General features: G+C 43.4%; 11 protein-coding genes across 11 annotated transcripts; 4 read left to right on the forward strand and 7 right to left on the reverse strand.

Annotated features, from left to right (window-relative positions):
- Positions 1–397: 397 nt before the first annotated feature.
- PDR12 (ATP-binding cassette multidrug transporter PDR12) lies at positions 398–4,936 on the reverse strand (the record flags this gene model as incomplete). The annotated part of the gene is made up of 1 exon (XM_003679413.1): positions 398–4,936. One exon carries the CDS (start codon positions 4,934–4,936, stop codon positions 398–400), a length of 4,539 nt encoding a protein of 1,512 aa, XP_003679461.1.
- A 434-nt stretch (positions 4,937–5,370) lies between these two features.
- On the reverse strand, positions 5,371–5,568 carry YSY6 (Ysy6p; the record flags this gene model as incomplete). Its single annotated transcript, XM_003679414.1, has 1 exon — positions 5,371–5,568. The coding sequence occupies one exon, from the start codon at positions 5,566–5,568 to the stop codon at positions 5,371–5,373; it is 198 nt and encodes a 65-aa protein (XP_003679462.1).
- A 952-nt stretch (positions 5,569–6,520) lies between these two features.
- On the forward strand, positions 6,521–7,930 carry TOS1 (Tos1p; the record flags this gene model as incomplete). The annotated part of the gene is made up of 1 exon (XM_003679415.1): positions 6,521–7,930. One exon carries the CDS (start codon positions 6,521–6,523, stop codon positions 7,928–7,930), a length of 1,410 nt encoding a protein of 469 aa, XP_003679463.1.
- Positions 7,931–8,085: 155 nt separating this feature from the next.
- On the reverse strand, positions 8,086–9,183 carry CSH1 (mannosylinositol phosphorylceramide synthase catalytic subunit CSH1; the record flags this gene model as incomplete). The annotated part of the gene is made up of 1 exon (XM_003679416.1): positions 8,086–9,183. The coding sequence occupies one exon, from the start codon at positions 9,181–9,183 to the stop codon at positions 8,086–8,088; it is 1,098 nt and encodes a 365-aa protein (XP_003679464.1).
- Positions 9,184–9,474: 291 nt separating this feature from the next.
- CDC28 (cyclin-dependent serine/threonine-protein kinase CDC28) lies at positions 9,475–10,368 on the reverse strand (the record flags this gene model as incomplete). The annotated part of the gene is made up of 1 exon (XM_003679417.1): positions 9,475–10,368. The coding sequence occupies one exon, from the start codon at positions 10,366–10,368 to the stop codon at positions 9,475–9,477; it is 894 nt and encodes a 297-aa protein (XP_003679465.1).
- Positions 10,369–10,466: 98 nt separating this feature from the next.
- On the reverse strand, positions 10,467–11,501 carry IFA38 (ketoreductase; the record flags this gene model as incomplete). Its single annotated transcript, XM_003679418.1, has 1 exon — positions 10,467–11,501. The coding sequence occupies one exon, from the start codon at positions 11,499–11,501 to the stop codon at positions 10,467–10,469; it is 1,035 nt and encodes a 344-aa protein (XP_003679466.1).
- Positions 11,502–11,829: 328 nt separating this feature from the next.
- Positions 11,830–12,456, reverse strand: LGE1 (Lge1p; the record flags this gene model as incomplete). The annotated part of the gene is made up of 1 exon (XM_003679419.1): positions 11,830–12,456. One exon carries the CDS (start codon positions 12,454–12,456, stop codon positions 11,830–11,832), a length of 627 nt encoding a protein of 208 aa, XP_003679467.1.
- A 925-nt stretch (positions 12,457–13,381) lies between these two features.
- LEE1 (Lee1p) lies at positions 13,382–14,047 on the forward strand (the record flags this gene model as incomplete). Its single annotated transcript, XM_003679420.1, has 1 exon — positions 13,382–14,047. The coding sequence occupies one exon, from the start codon at positions 13,382–13,384 to the stop codon at positions 14,045–14,047; it is 666 nt and encodes a 221-aa protein (XP_003679468.1).
- Positions 14,048–14,178: 131 nt separating this feature from the next.
- ICS2 (Ics2p) lies at positions 14,179–14,379 on the forward strand (the record flags this gene model as incomplete). Its single annotated transcript, XM_003679421.1, has 1 exon — positions 14,179–14,379. One exon carries the CDS (start codon positions 14,179–14,181, stop codon positions 14,377–14,379), a length of 201 nt encoding a protein of 66 aa, XP_003679469.1.
- Positions 14,380–14,476: 97 nt separating this feature from the next.
- Positions 14,477–15,634, forward strand: SLI15 (Sli15p; the record flags this gene model as incomplete). The annotated part of the gene is made up of 1 exon (XM_003679422.1): positions 14,477–15,634. One exon carries the CDS (start codon positions 14,477–14,479, stop codon positions 15,632–15,634), a length of 1,158 nt encoding a protein of 385 aa, XP_003679470.1.
- A 2-nt stretch (positions 15,635–15,636) lies between these two features.
- Positions 15,637–16,779, reverse strand: CNS1 (HSP70/90 family co-chaperone CNS1; the record flags this gene model as incomplete). Its single annotated transcript, XM_003679423.1, has 1 exon — positions 15,637–16,779. The coding sequence occupies one exon, from the start codon at positions 16,777–16,779 to the stop codon at positions 15,637–15,639; it is 1,143 nt and encodes a 380-aa protein (XP_003679471.1).
- Positions 16,780–16,810: the final 31 nt, after the last annotated feature.

Below are 16,810 nucleotides of genomic sequence, written 5' to 3' on the forward strand. Positions count from 1 at the left end.
GAAGTTTCAAGGTAATCAATCACTTTTTAAATGTGTAGCATTCCTGAAACCATTTACAACTTTGGTGAAAACCATGTGTCGTAATTTTCTGCCCAATGCTCGCCTGCCTGGTCTGTTTAGATACGGTGTGCTTGTTTCAGTGAACTTACAGCTGATCGATAAAATTATACAGTCTCGTCATTACGATATTTATTTATAGAGCGAAATAAAAGGTTTACATCACGATGAGAGCTTACCTTATGGAGATCGCCTCTGTTCGTTCATGGAGCTGAAATAAATATTATTTTTTAAAATGTCTTTTTATAAAATTCCTCTATAGATCGAATATTATAGTTAAAATTGAATGGGTATTATTTTTGAGCTCCTAATAAAAATGATGGCTTTTGAAAATGCTATTCTAAGTCTTCTTGATCTTGTCCGTGTCACCTGGTTTTTGCTGGAAGATAGTGGTATCCTTTTCGTGTCTATCTTTTCTTGGTCCGTTGAACCATTTCTTGAAATCTAGCACCGATTTCAACGACCAAACCTTAACTCTCATGATGTAGTAGCAGATACACATGGCGAAGAGGTTGAAGATTATGTATGCCCACATAAACCCGAAGTTTCTCCATCTTTGCTTCCACTTGACGTTGAATTGTGCGACGACCTCGTCTTGCACCGAGAAAGGACAGTAGCGACAGTCGGAGGTGGCGTCATAGTTGGTTAGGTAACCGGGGTTGTTGCTCATGTAGGTGCTCAAGTATTCTCCACAGGTCTGGCCCTCAGGAGGGTCCATCTTGGTGAATTCATGTTCGTTACAGATAACTGGCTTACCATGGACTAGTGGACCAACAAGTGCTTGGACAACGTAAGTGAATGGCGAGACGTTGTACATGAATCTTCTCCAGAAACCAGGCATCTTTTGTTTGGGTTGCAGGATACCACAGAACAACAACATGGCTGCGAACAGGTTGGAGTTGATCATCGAAGCAGAAGGAACATCTGGGGACATGTATAGAATCCACAAACCGTAAGAGCAGAAATAAGCTGGGAAGATTAGCACGTAGAAGAAGAAGAAGAAACCGGCATGTGAAGCTCTACCGCTGTATTGGGCAGGCCAGTAGTAGCAAATGTAACACATGAACTGACAAATGGTAGACCACATAGTTTCGACCATGTAATGACTCAACAACAAAGCACTCCAGTGGAATGTGTTTGAAGCAGCTTCTCTCACTTCGTACAGTTCTCTACTTGCATAAGCGAAAACATGCAATTGATTGATCATAGCCAGGGAAATCAGCAAAATCATGAAAATGGAGGAGAAAGCTTGTTGGGCACCAGCAATCGAGTGGTTGACACCAACATAAGAAAGACCGACGAAAAGAGCACATGACACACATTCTAAGAACTTACCTCTGATGTAGATTGGAGATCTCCAGAATTGCAGAGCGGTTCTTCTCAACAGGGCCTTCATTTGAGCTGCATAAGAAGCAGCAAATCTAGTTGCAAGTTCCGGATCATCTGAGGTGGGTCTACTTGGAAGAACTCTATGAAGTTCTTCAACTTCTTCCCTTGCGGCAGCACATTCAGGAGAACTCTTCCATAGTTCATGCCAGTCGGCATCAACACTGGCAGTTGCACCAGCACCGATACAGTTTAACATGTATTCAGCAGGATTCTCAGATTTATCACATTTAACACCAGATTGACGCTCGAAGTAGTTTAGCAAAGTATTAGAGTTTTCACCGATATCACCAAAGTAAACCATCTTACCACCCTTCTTCAATAACAGTAGTCTATCAAATTGTTCGAATAAAGTAGCGGAAGGTTGATGAATGGTACACAAGATGGACTGACCGGAATCTGCTAAAGCTCTCATGAATTGGACAATGGACCAAGCGGATTGAGAATCTAAACCAGAAGTAGGTTCATCCAAAAACAACAATAGAGATGGTTTTGCAACCAGTTCAACACCAATAGACAATTTCTTTCTTTGCTCGACATTCAAACCTCTACCGGTCTTACCGACCAATGCTTCAGCATAGTTTTGCATACCCAATAAAGTAATGATTTTCTCGACGTATTCGTACTTTTCTTCCAATGGAGTAGAAGCAGGTTGTCTTAACTCGGCAGCAAATCTCAAGGATTCACGGACAGAAAGTTCGGCCATATGGTTATCAGCTTGTGCAACATAACCACAAGATCTGTTGAAAGAGGCAGGCAATGGTTTAGCATTGACAAGCATATCACCTGTGATAACACCCATATTGATTCTTTGAGCAAGAACGTTCAACAAAGTAGTCTTACCAGCACCAGATTCACCCATTAAAGCAGTCATTTTACCAGGTTTCACGTATCCAAAAACATCACTCAATAATTGTCTGGTTGCACCATCGTAAGGAATAGTGTAGTCCAGGTGGTTCCAAGTGAAAACATCTTTACTGGCAATAACCTTTTGCAAATCGACACCTGGACCGTTCAAAGCTTCCATCATTTCTTGTCTGGTAGCAGTTCTGGCCTCGGCAGATTCGGTACCGAAAGAAGGCATATGACCTCTCTTGTATAGCAGTAAATCACCACCACCTTCCAATGGTTTCAAAAATTCAGATAGCACGACGTTTAAGACAATATAACCAAATGTCCAAACGACATTAATACCCCAATCTCTCCAAGCATGTTTGTAGGCAAAATGGTATTGGTTCTTGATGTAAGCATCACCGCTAACATACAAGTGTCCCTTTATAGCACCAGCTGCGTCACAAATTTGGTTAGCGACGGAAACGTTTTCATAACCAGGACCACTTGGCACCATATTACTACATAACATCTCTCTTCCGTGAAATTCAGTGGACATTAAACTTTCAAACCCATAGGTCAATGGGTTTAGATAGTGAAACCATCTAATCCAATGATGCATTTGTCCAATGGGCAAGACGAAACCAGTATAAGTACAAAGCATCAGAACATAAAGACCACCAACAGCATGGGCAGTTTCACCATCCTTTGTAAGTGTAGCGACAAACTTGAAGATGAAAGAAGTACATTGTTGGACTGTGAACAGGTAAAGCATGTATTGGAAGAAAGCACCGGCGGTAAATTTCAAGTATGGAATCCAGTAGGAGACCAAAGACAAAACGACAATTGCGATCAATTTAGTTGGAACTTCGGTGAAAATTTCTTGCAATGATTCAGCAGAGATGTGGTACATGGAGTAAGATTTCTGTTTGACAATAATTGGTCTAGTTGCAAAAGAGTTGGCAATTTCGGCCAAAGAAGTAACAGCAGCGAAAAGTAAGACGTAGAACAATAGACCACCACGAGAGTAAGCACCTTCTGTAGTGGACTGACTCTTGGGATCAATTCTGTGAAACATGGAACCAACAACCAAACCTTTAATCAAGAAAGAAGACAAATAAACCTTTGTATACGTCGAATCACCTTTAACTCTTTGGAAACCACGCATCATACAGTACCAGACTTGAGTCCAGTAGTTGACAACAAATTGGGACTTAGCACGTTGACCAACTTGTAATCTTTGCTTCTTGGCAACTTCTAATCTGTCCCTGGTTTCTGCTGCAGGATGTCTAGCTTGGTAGTCATCGTAACTTCTTAGCACTTCTTGGTACTCTTCGGAGTTTAACCAGTATTCTTCAAACTCTGAACCGGATTTAGGGACTTTATCTTCGTAACCAGGAGCAATGTCCAAAGTTCTGTTTTCGTAGTCCACGGTAACACTTGTCAAGAATTCAGCAGAAGTCATTCTGTTTGGTTTAATCCAACCCATTCTTTGGAAGTATCCGACGGCTTGATCAGCACGTCCAAAGTAAATTTGCTTACCATTGTATAACACTGTAGCTTTATCGAAAAGTTCATAGATGTTTTCACCAGCTTGGTAAATGGCAACGACAGCCGAATTATTCATCATATTAGTAGCTGTTCTAATTGCCTGTGCGAATTCCAACGCAGTGGAAGCATCTAAACCTCTAGTGGCATTATCCCATGAGTAAATCGAAGCACCCATAGCTTGAGCTTCCACTAAAGATACACGCTTTCTTTCACCACCAGAGACACCTCTAACGAAATCGTTACCAACCTTGGTAGCGTAAGTGTGTCTTAGACCAAAAACGGTACACCACATATCTCTGACGTTATCGACATATTCTTGTCTAGTCATTTGATCGACTCTGACTCTTGGTGTTTTACATTTTAGTGCAAAATCGATAGTCTCTTTAACTGTAATCTTTGGGAAATGGAAATCCAGTTCGGGACAGTAGATGACGTAACCTTTGTAGTTAGACATCATCTCATGTTGTTCCAAACCATCGTAAGAGAATTCACCATTAACTTCAACCAATTCACTAGTTTCACCAGAGACACATTTTAGCAAAGTAGAACAACCTGCACCTGGTCTACCGACAACAAACAACATTTCACCGGACTCGACAACACCGGAACAATTTTGAATGATGTTTCTCAAAGGAACATCATCTTTCTTACCGAACAAACGAGACATATGCGCTGGTGCAGTCACAAGGTTTCTAAGCATTTCTTCAACACTAGGGCCGAAAGCAGCAGAAGCATCGACACCGACTGCTGTCAAATTCTTGAAAGCAACACCGGAATCACCTGGTTCAATACCTTGGGACAACTGATGTGATCTCAAATAGTTCAAAAGTGCACGTAGATCAAAATCCAAAGTATCCACTTCAAATTTGTCCATTTCCTTCTTGGTCTTGGTAGACAAGACTCTTGCCATAGAAGCCAATCTTTCAACACCATCCTCATTGGACAGCATTTGACTTATATGGCGCGATAATTGCGAAGTAGCACCCATCTGCTCTGGGTCTTCAGCATTGTGAGCTTCAAAACTTTGTACCGATTCGGCATAAGAATTGTTCCCATCATTGGGCGATGAGTCCTTGTCCTCGTGTTCCTTCGAAGACATAGCTCTTTCCATACCAATTAGTTTTTTTTCCCACCGACAAAAGAGATCAGCACCAAGAACTCAACCACCAGGCTTCTTATATACCATTGAAGGCACAATCATCGCGGGAATATTATTCTTACCACGCTTGCTATAGGTGATAAGCTATTTTGAATGACTTCTAGTGTAGCGATCTTTACCGGTTGCAGCTATGGTCGGGTCGGCTCTTGTTAATCGGCGTTGGGTCCGGCGAATCACCTAGCAATAAGAGCCGAACAGTTGCCGAGGATGGAAGCGAGCACGAAAGAAAAACAACGCAAACAGAGGGAATGCGAATGGCGGCTAGTAAGTAAACCATGAGCCATATTAAGCGTATCAGAGGCTGTGTTGGAAATAGATTCGGCTGATTTGACTGTTTTTTGAAGTAAGTGGATTCCCTTCTTAATCTATTTACATTATTTAGACGCTTATAGCAGATAACTGATCAATTCGATGATCCCGCCGCCGACCAGCAAGAAAGCTAGCAACAGTAACCACGGTCTCGACACTGCAAATGTGGACTTTGTTTCATCCTTGGACTTTTTCTGACCAAACTTTCTGTACTTTTCATTTCTCCTGGCGAACCTTTCGTTTGCCAGTCTTTGTTTGGGGGTCTGGACGGCCATCTTGATTCGTGTTTGTCTCGGTGCGAGTGTTGTTGGATAGTTGATACGTGTCCAGTAGCTTGTTTTACTCGATTTTCCCTTTACTGGATGACCGATACCCTGATTTTGGACCTTCTGTCACGTGATGTGTAAGTTTCGCAAATGTAGAGAAGAACTAAGTGCTCACTGTGATTGAGGGTAAAAAGTACCGCTTATGCGAGTCTTAATGCGAGATTGGGAATTATAGTTTGTTCTAAAAAAAAACACTGCAATGATTAGCTGATAACATCGCATCATATGCTATGTCACTCTTTTCAACCGAACGACGGGAATCAGTCACGTGATGAGAGCGGAAGACAAATTGTGAGTTTATTCCAATTCTTTTTGTTTGAAGAAAGCACTCATTGTTACAATCTGGACGAGTGAAGGACTGGACGGTTGGGAAGGCTAGACGTCTTGGTATGGTATGAAGTCACGTGACACGTTCTAGGTCTGATCTTCATCTGATCTCGTCGCTCAAGTCGTCTTGACGCTTGTCCTAGTTGGATCGAGACTCCTCGAGGCTTGGAGCTCTCGAGTACTTTCAATGGGTGAAACGACGGTCGAGCGAGGCTGCGACACCGCGCGACGCCGCGACAGTTTTCGCGGTGCGCTGCAGGCGTTTCTAGCGGCGTTTCCTATTTGGGACACGCTGGTCTACCTCGATGGCGAGCCATGTTGACAATTCTCAACGCCCATTTTTCAAAACTCAGCATGATAGTTCACCATTATACATACCTACTTCTCTACTCTCTCTCTCTCTCTCTTTCTCTCGTTCCTCCATATTATCTATTATATCCTCTCTCCTCTCCTCTTCAATAAACTAAACATATCCAACTAACTTCACTCCTTTACTGGGTTACTTATATCCAACTCTAGTCGTTCATTTTATTTACACTCATTCATTCATTCCTTTCTTTGAAACATCAGAGTAATGAAATTTATCAAGAGTCTATGTGCCGTCTCTTTAGCGGCCATTTCGGTTACTCAGGCCCAATGTGTCATGAGTGGTGGTAATTACTACTGTTCAGAGACCGATGCTGTCGTTTATAAAAACGTTGGATATTCCGGTTCTTATATGGATGTTACCTCCATGGATGAGAATACCGGTACTTGTCAACAAAGTTCCGAATCTTTCTCCGGTTCGCTTGCTCCATTGGATGAGGAACTTTCTGTTCATTTCAGAGGTCCTATCAAGTTGCTGCAGTTTGGTGTTTACTATCCAAGTGGTGATTCTTCTTTGAAAAAGAGGGAGGAAGAAGACGAAGAACCTTGTGTCGAGAGTGTGCAGAAACATAAGCACAAGAGAGATGTTGCTGTCGAGTATGTGGAAGTTACTTCCACTGTGTTTGTTAACCAGAACGGTCAGTCTGTAACCACTTCGGTGGCTCAGCACGAGGCCCCAGGTAACCCAGCTACCGGTATGGTCTCTTCTTACACTTTTGTCAACACAGTTGTCTCTTCTGCTTCTTCTTCTTCTTCTTCTTCAACTCCAAAGGCTGCTACTACTGCGGCTACCACTTCTGGTGCAGCTTCCTCTGTCGCTTCCTCTGCCTCTTCTGCTTCTTCTTCAAAGACTTCATCTTCGTCCTCGGCTTCTTCGTCGTCGTCGTCTTCGGCCGGTGCTTGGGTCAGATCCTCGTACTTCCAACCTGGCTCTGCTTCCAACTGTGTGTTCATGAACAACGAAGGTGGTTCTGCCGGTTCAGGTGTTTGGTCTGCCAAATTCGGTAACTCTATCTCCTTTGCTGCTTCTGATGGTGTCAGTGGTGCTAGCTCCCCACAGGCGCTAGGCGATGTCACCATCAAGTCCAACAATGAATTCATGATCTTCTCTGGTTCCAAGTGTAGCGGTAACGACTGTGGTTACTACAGAGAAAATATCCCTGCCTATCACGGTTTCGGTGGTAAGGACAAGATCTTTGTCTTCGAGTTCTCCATGCCTTCCGACTCTGGCAGTGGTTACAACCAAGATATGCCAGCTATTTGGATGTTGAATGCCAAGATCCCACGTACTTTGCAATACGGTGACTCCAGCTGTTCGTGCTGGAAAACCGGCTGTGGTGAATTCGACTTGTTCGAGATCTTGACCGCTGGCTCCGACAAATTGATCACCCACATCCACAGTGGGCAAGGTTCTGACGGTACTTCCTCCGGTGGTGGTGGTACTCAAGACTACTTCTCCAGACCTACTAGTGGATCTATGAAGGCTGCTGTTATCTTCAACAGTGCCGATGAGACCATCCATATTGTTAAAGTCGATGACGATTTCGATGCTTCTTTGTCTAGTGACGTGGTCAACTCCTGGTTGAAGACATCCGGTTCAAGTGCCGCATTGGCCTAAATTATCGCATTATGCGGTTGTACTACTACTATTTTTTATATATAAGATTCTATACTGTTGAAAAGGTTTTTCGTTATGTTATGTTATGTTATGTTACAGTGATGTGTCTGTTTTTATATATAATGACTAAAATGCGAGTATAATGTTAAAAAGATTCACAATGAGAGATCAGTGAATTTGGGATCATTCTTTTCAAGATCCGATAGGATAATATTGTGCGGAAGGTTCGAATCCTTTCTCATTCTCCTCAAACGGGAATCATCGTTACTGTTACGCACGTTGATGATCGCCGCGTTAATAGTGCGATCAGACTCCAAGCCGATCGCACTAAGGGTCTTTTTGTAAAGACGCGAAAAGATACTCTTGTTATTGGAACACAACCAACAGTAGAAACAGTACTCGCTGTACAGGACAAAGAACGCGAATACGAAACCTGCGACCACGCAAGCCAGTATATGGTTAGCCAAAGATTTAACAAATTTGGCATCATCCAAATGCCAAGAAGAACCCCTAGAGATCGAGAAAAACGAGTAAGTGTGCATCTTGTAATCCGCAGGTTGCAAAACTCTCACAACACCATTCTCTGGAACACCCCATCTCTTGTACTGTTTCCATACCATACTAACGAACAATGGACCAGTCGAGGCCATGATCGTAATGTACGGTACCAGCCAATTCCTATCATACTTGGCTAATGAGTCCCTCAACTTCAAGAAGAAAGGATGCTGAGGAACTGAACCCAGCACATCATTCGAAATCCCTGTTGGAGAAGTCTTTCTTGCGAAAGCTGGAACTGTCAGCAAAGGATCCAATCTCTTTTCACAACCGTCATCCAAATCGATGTAAACCCCACCAAAATGCGACAAGATGAAATATCTAATCGCATCGGCCCTCTGGATAGGATATTTATAGTTTTGGAAAGTTTCAAGGTAGTCAGGGTACTCTTCCTTAATGAACTGGTTCATCATCTCATCGGTCCACAAAATGTACTTGTAATCCGGATGCAAATCAATACATTTCTGCTGTCCCTCCTTCCAAACCTCAGGAATATCCGTCGTCTTATAAGTTTGATGAATGATTTTTGGAATTAGTTGTGGTTTTTCAGAACCAGCTGGTGGGTTCAAATCACTATCCAACAAAGCATCGTGGAACGTATCATCAATGGCCAAAGTAAGCAAATCAAAAGTCACATATAGGATCACCGACAGAATCGCCAGGTTACCATATATCATATACTTTAGTTCCTTCCTCATCGTGTCGTGCTCTACGAGCTGTGAACTTCCTTGCTTAACTGCCTCTCTTGCTGTCTCTTCCTATATATATGAAATTAGTCGAGTTTCGCCCACTTCCGCTCCAAATTACGTTTTTAGCCCAGATTCCGCTTGACGACGCGATAAGGAGACGCGGGGCTTTGAATTTTCTTAGCTGCGCCTCGCTTTGCACTTTTTGGGACGCCGCGCGATTTCGTGAAGCAAGTTTTCGCGTCGGCGGGTATTTAGCCGCCCAGGCCCTCATAACAAGCAGTATTAGATAGATATATACAACTATGCCAGTTCTTGGAAGTATGGATGGATTGCAGCTCTCTTGGCACTGATCCTATTGATTGGGTCGTAGGCGAGTAAATTGTTTAGCAAATCGATTCCTTGTGAATTTAGCGACGGAACCACTTTCGCTAGGTCCTTGCGGTGCCATTTGGGGAAACTGGGCTTGAAATCGGGCAAGTAGACTATATCAGGCCACACGGACTCTGTGGGAGTTCCTAGTGTGCGGAAGATCTTGAAGATCTGGTCGATCTCACTGTCTCCGCTGAAGATAGGCTTGCGGTTGCACATCTCGGCGAAAATACATCCGATGGACCAAATATCTACCCCAGTGCTGTACTGTTTACCTCCAAGTAGCACTTCGGGAGCTCTGTACCAAAGTGTGACAATTTCGTGTGTGTAAGCTCTTAGTGGGACTCCAAAGGCTCTTGCCAGACCGAAGTCACCTAGTTTTAGGTTGCCATCTCGATTGATTAACAAATTCTGAGGTTTTAGATCTCGATGTAGGATCCGATGTGAATGACAATAGGCAATCCCCTTACACAGCTGCATCATGAATTTTTGGATGACTTTATCTCCTAGGGATTGATCCTTTGGAACGCTTTCCATGTACCTCTTAAGATCTAGTTCGAGAAATTCGAACACCAGGTATAATTTATGGGCATCGGAGTGTACGATATCGTACAGACGAACAATATTGTCATCTTTCAACTCTTTAAGCAGTGAGATCTCACGGATTGCAGTACTTGGGACCCCCTCGTCTTCACTCTCCAACCGAATCTTCTTCAACGCGACTACTCGTTGACCATGACGCAAATCAAGCGCTTTGTAAACGACACCATAAGTCCCTTCACCGACTTTCTCCAATCTCTTGTAATTAACCAATTCCCCACTCATCTCGATGCTCAACTGCGACTTGTGTTGCTGAATACTCTTGAAGCTAGTGCTTTTTTAATATAGCGTGTTGATAAAATAAGACAGATAACTATGTACGTTCACTGGCTCTTCTGCTGTCTCTCAAGCTTCTTCAATGCTCTGGCTCTGATCGACTTGTGCATCGTATAATTGATGCCATTGACCACTCTGGAGTAGACTCCAACGGTTTCTTCAATGACCCAGTGGTAGAGCGCGTGAGACCAATAAGGCGTGATCGTGCCGTATCTTTCCTGGGCACCACAACGTCTACCGACGTTGGCCAGGGTAGAGGAGACGAAGTTTCTTGGATTTGGAATCATCATTGAAGTTCTCTTAACTTTAGACATCGAGCTCGTGACAAGGTAAGATAAGATCAATTCGACATCGACGTTATTTTCTTTTAGTTCTCCCGCTAAGGAGTTAGACCAGCTCTGTAAGAACGCTTTGGAACCACTGTAAGTAGCCAACAATGGTGTTGGGATCAATCCGCCAAAGGAGCCCATCGTTAGGATCAAACCGCGACATCTCGAGTTCGAAGCGGTTTCGATAATAGTTGGAGTGATAATCTGAGTGAACAACAAAGTAGCGGTGTTGTTGATTGTAATAATATCTCTTAGCTCTTTTTCTTCGGTTTTTAGGAAAGGTACGGGGATCGAATGCGATTGACCGACGTTGTTGATCAAGACGGTGATGGGCAACCCCTTACACACCTCACGCACAGCAATGTAGTTCTCGGGAACATCTTGAGAAACATCAATAGACAAGATCTTGACCTCGATCCCATATTTGCCCTGCAATTCCTTTTGTAGAGTCTCCAATTTCGATAAAGTTCTGGAGATCAACACCAAATTAAACTTACGGCGAGCCATTTGGATCGCAAACTCTTTACCGATTCCATCACTGGCACCAGTGATAACACAGTACTTGCCCTTGCCAGCTCCATACTTGGCATAACTTACTGGTGGAAGAACAAATAGGTCCAGGACTAATGCAAAGTATCTCAGGACTAGCGTAGTCGCTTTCACGACACCAAAGGCGAAAACACTCCACAAGAGGGCATTAGCGCACTTGCTGCGTCTTGCTAAGGAATCCAATTGATCAATAAAACTACTCATCGCGTCCTTGGTGGTTTTCAGGACCAGTAGGAGTGTTTATTAAAGGCCTTTTTTCAGTAAGCGCAAGCCGATAATTAAGAAAATAAGATGCCCAGTTTAGTTTTTATTGAAAGCAATACAGATCACTGTGTATCTGTGATTATACTAAGCAGCCAATCGAATGTGTTACAAGATTCATTGATGCTCCTTAATTATTCAAAATTATAGTCAATATTTCCGTACCGCTGGTAATAAACTATGTAAGTTGGCCAAAAGCTGGCCCTCTTCTGAGGCTGCACGTTTCGTGCTATTAGACCGATGTTGGTCTACGAACGTGAATACTAACTGATTATGTTTGCATTAGCAAAGAATCCAATTTCTCCTGTGTTGATTGAACGTTCAAGGCGTCTCTTTCACATTGTGTAGTCAAAAGACCCAATTCTAACTCTGTCTTAAGAAGTTTTAGATTATGAGTTTCTAATTCACGGTCCAACTGTTCGCCTTCTCGCAAGGTTTCACGAATTTTTTGTAGCTCGACTGGGTCGTCTGTAGATTTATCCAGGTCTGTCAGGTAATAAAAACACGATTCTGCCATATCAACTCTCTTTGGGATGGGACTAGATCGTACCGGTACTGCTTCTGGCTGCGCTTGAACGGGTGTGCTATTCCCACTTCTCACGGTTTCCTGAGGGTATGGTTTGTAACGGGCACCATATCTACCTCTGTACCCTTCAGATTCTCTCCGATTGTACGAGTGGTTGTAGTTGTTGTAGTTGTTGTAATTGTAACGCTGTCCATAAAAGTGGTGTGCACTATTGGACCTTCCGTTGTTGTTGTAGTAGTAGTCATTATTATAGTAATCGTTTCTGTGGTTATAGGAGTTGTACCGTCCTTGGTCCCTGTGATATCCTCTGGAGTAACCGTTAGAGTGTGGGTCGTCCGTAGACCTATCGTAAAAACTATTTTCCTCACTCATCTTCTCGTCTTATCGTTGTATTCTAGTTTGAATGAAAGCTTTCAAAGCGGGCGAAATATTCCAACTTCTATAGAGCGATGTCCAAGCGAGAGGTTTTCAGCAAAATCAAGAAAATAGCGAATCTATGGGGTGAGTCAGCTCATATCAAGCGAGGTCTAGAGTATTAGGACTTGCTGAAAGTGAGCAGTTCGTTTCATAAGGAGTAGTACAAGACTTTTCTGGTTAAATACATCAGGCTAGGTCGTCTTGGCAAAGGAATGGCTCCCAAGGCAAATCACCAAGTGCTGAAATTGTAAATACTACATTAATCGCTCTACTTGATAGCGCCGATTGAGATAAGACATCAAGATACCTCAAGAAACCTCAAGTTGATTCGATCGCGGACACAGAAATTTATCCCTGGGCGACTCACAGGCAATCATGCAAATGCTGTTTTTTAATCAAGGCTTGGCTCAAGAAATCAAACAACCATGATCAGATCTAACAAGCAGTATACTCTTATTAGCCAGCCATATACTAGCTGACTTTGACGTCATCATCATTCTTATAAAACTTCGTCTTTACACTGCTAAAATGAAGAATGCAGTAATACTGAGATCATGGCTGATGATTGTTCACCGTGCTAAATAAACTCATGGCTTTTAACTCCGAGGTCTGCGTGTCTCGGAAAAAGACCTCCTTAATCGAGCCGACTTAATCAGGTAACCAATCCAAGCAATAGCTTCCTGCCATTCTACCAAGGCCCATTATCAATACCTGCAGCCATAGTTGTCTTGCACGAACCATCCCGCATTCTCGCTTATCGCACGCTTCTTTTACTGATTGCATATATCCACCTCTTAAGAGAAGCTTATAACCAGAATGCTTAACCACTCACAATCCCCCTCAAGCGTAGCCCCTCCCGTTACAATCACACCAAAAAAAAATGGGTTCTCGTCGCCGTCGTAACTCCAAACCGGTCGAATTCTCCCCACAACACCAGCGCGCAATCAACGAGCACCTCTCCATCACTCGCAATCAACCGCACCGACACTACGCACACGTTCCGTGCAAGTTCTTTCGCCAGAATGCCTGCCAAGCAGGTAATTCCTGCCCCTTCTCCCACTCGCTCGATGTCCAAACAGCAGACCAAAGGCCCTGTGAGTACTACAGGCGAGGCCACTGCAAGTTTGGGGAACGTTGCGCGAATGCACACATCCCACCAGATCAAAACAAGATTACACCTGCTCAGGACGACTACGACGACGACGTTTTCCCAAGCGAAGAGTACTACATACCACAGGAAGTAAGCGAACTGCTTACCCCTGAGGAGCGTCGCAGGCGGCGTTCATCTGGGGCTTCATCCGGTACTTCTTCGTTGTCGTTGTCTTCAGCATCTTCCTTATCTGCGTCGCTGTCGCTCGCTCCAGTTCGGGGCTCGCCATGGTCGCCCAAGATGCGGCTCGACCCAACATTGTGGAATGATGCACAGGGCACGCTCGAGCCATACCTGCAGCCGCAGGTATGGTATGGGGGGTTTTCTACATCTTGGGCAGATGAAGGCAAATCCCCCCACCCCCAGGAGTCTTACAATGGAGTTTTTCTAAATTAGTTAATCATTTTTTTTTTAAGTTTAATTAGGTTTATTGACTGTATACATGAAAATATATATATATATGTATATTATTATGAACAATGGGATTTAAATCTTAGTCAAAAGAGTACTCGTGGAGGGCACCAAGCATGCACAGCACTGTGGACGTCCGCTCTCTCAGAAGCGATACACAAGAACAAATCAGACGTAATTCTGTGGGTAGGTTTGGCTCGCTGGACGAGTTTGCAAGGCGACATAGCTTAGATACAAAGGGAAGAATATTCGCACATTGTCGAGAATCTGGTGATATTGTAGAGCCCAAGATAGATTTATCAGGGAAAGGTAATTAGAAAGTTTGGATCACGTGACTTTGTTGATAATTATGATATAGTATATACACGAACTTGAGTATAGTTTAAAGCAAGGCACTTATAATGGAAGATAGTGATGGATTGGGCGGTTAAAGCTGCGAGGAAAAAGAGTCAGAGGCTGCCTGGGAGTACTAGATCCATTGTCGAGTCGTTGAACGCGTTCAACGACGTCGCTGGCGAAGGTCAGACGCAGATTGACGCCGTCGTGGGAGAGACTGCAGGTTGGTTGGTACAGGTTATGAGTCCCGAACGTACGACAGAGCTGCAGGTAGTTGAAGAGAGGGCTGAGACTCCTGTGCGTGTAGTTCAAAGTGCTACAACGCCTAAATCGTTGGCAAAACCGACTTGGTCGCCATATAAAGTGGAAAAATCCCTGACTAGTGAGCAGATAAGGTCACAGAGAAGATCGAATATGTTTGTACCACTGCCGAGTCGTGATCCGTTAGTCATTCAGCCTTCAAAACCCACTTCAAGTGTTTTTGAAAGACTTTCTTCTCTACCGACGAAATCTTTTGAGAACAAAGTTAATAGGAAAGTTTCGTCCATTGATGTGACTGGTTCACCAATGAGAAGGAATTCACCTAGGAGGGATGTGGAGAGTTCAATGCAGGATACATTGAAAAATATCTTTTCCACGAAGAAACGATCCATTCCGAGGATAGAAAAGACTACTACGCAAAAGACAGTTTTAAAACCACCTCAGGAACCTTATCAACCGCCAAGGCCGGACCGTTTGACGAGGTTTCAACTACTGCCGTCTACGGAATCCGAAAAGACAGATCTCAAGGAGAAAATGAACAAGAGACTATCTGAAGTCATTAGAACACAACAGCGCAGGCGCAACGATCAGCAAAAAAGAAAGACTCACTTGGACGAAGATACAAAAAGAAGAACTAAGATTTGGAATGAAAAAACTCCTACCACTACCCTACGCACAAATACCATCTTGCATGATCTCAATAGTGTGGACCACAGAACTATCATAGGTGAATCGCATCAAAGTCCTGGGAACCAAACGCTTCCCGAGATCCAGTCGGACTCGGACGACGATGCGGACTCCACATTGGCCTCCTGGGCAAGATCACCTTATTTGCAAGAACAACTCTACTTGCAACAGAACTGGGATCCTAAGAAAATTTTTGGTCCCATACCGCCGTTGCATATTGATCAGATTTTCCCAAATTCGAAGCCAAGTAAGTCGAAACAACAACCATTGACCAGAAAGAATTTATAAATTTAAACAAAAGATCTCCTCTCCATTGCCTTGGACCTGTCCCATTTACTCAGCCATCCTTCACTCTCTGCTTTAGGTACAAGGTAAACTTTTAAAGCACCATCGAATATTGGGATCCTAGGTTTTTCCATCTTTAAGATATCATGCAAAACCATTTTTTTGCCAACTTTGACCAATCCACCAGCTTCAGTCTCCATGTAGGCGACAAGCGATTTGGCAGAGAAATTCTCATGACCGGGCCGTTGGAACCACTCTTCTGGCCTTTCCATGATAAGTGACACAAGTTCGTGTACAGTCGTCAATTCACTCACCTGTGCCACGAAATCGAACTCATCAGTCGTAGGGTATAGTACCAGTGCGGGGAAAATCAACTGCGACTCGCAATCGACCGGGTCTTCCAACGACACTTTGGCATCTCGTACAATCTCGGGAGATTCATTGCTTTTCACGTTTATAATTTTCCTCAATTTCATTGCATTCTCTAAAATTATTTGCATACCTTCACGGATCTGTTTTTCCTGTTCTTTCTTAGAATTTTGCTCTTTCTTTGCCTCTTGTTTCTTTAAAACGATATCAAGCAAACTTTGCAGAGGCTTGTTACTCGAATCGACTTGTAGTCCAAATTCGACAGATTTTTGTGCTTCTTCCAGTAACTCAAGGGCTAAAAAGGCTTTGCCCATACGATAATAGCATTTTAAATTTTTTGGATTGTATTGCAATGCAGTTTTACAGTCATTCAAACATCTTCTATAATTTTTGATCTCCAATTCGCATGCAGCACGATTTGCGTACAATGATTCATTTATGCTGGTATCATCGCATTTGATCTCAATTCCCTTGTTATACAATTCACGAGCATCTTTAAACCGCTTAGCCTTGTACAGATCATTTCCCTGATTCTTGAAATTTCCAGCAATCTCGTGCGGCTCACCCTCATAGGCCAATGCTTTTAAAGCCTCAAGCTCTTGATTTTCACCACCATCACCGTCTGTATCATCTAGTTTGGTCATAAAGAATGGCATTCTATTCAATTCTTCCAGCACTTCATCTGTGGTTTTGTTCTGGAATTCCGAAAGTTGAGGGGGTAGAAGTGGGTCGTTGGGACCAGGAACATATCTCTGAGGCTTTTTGTAAGGCTGCGCCATCTCTGTGTCACTGTTTTCTATCGTCGATCTA

Source organism: Torulaspora delbrueckii, chromosome 2 (assembly GCF_000243375.1).
Source record: "Torulaspora delbrueckii CBS 1146 chromosome 2, complete genome".
Taxonomy (NCBI): domain Eukaryota; kingdom Fungi; phylum Ascomycota; class Saccharomycetes; order Saccharomycetales; family Saccharomycetaceae; genus Torulaspora; species Torulaspora delbrueckii.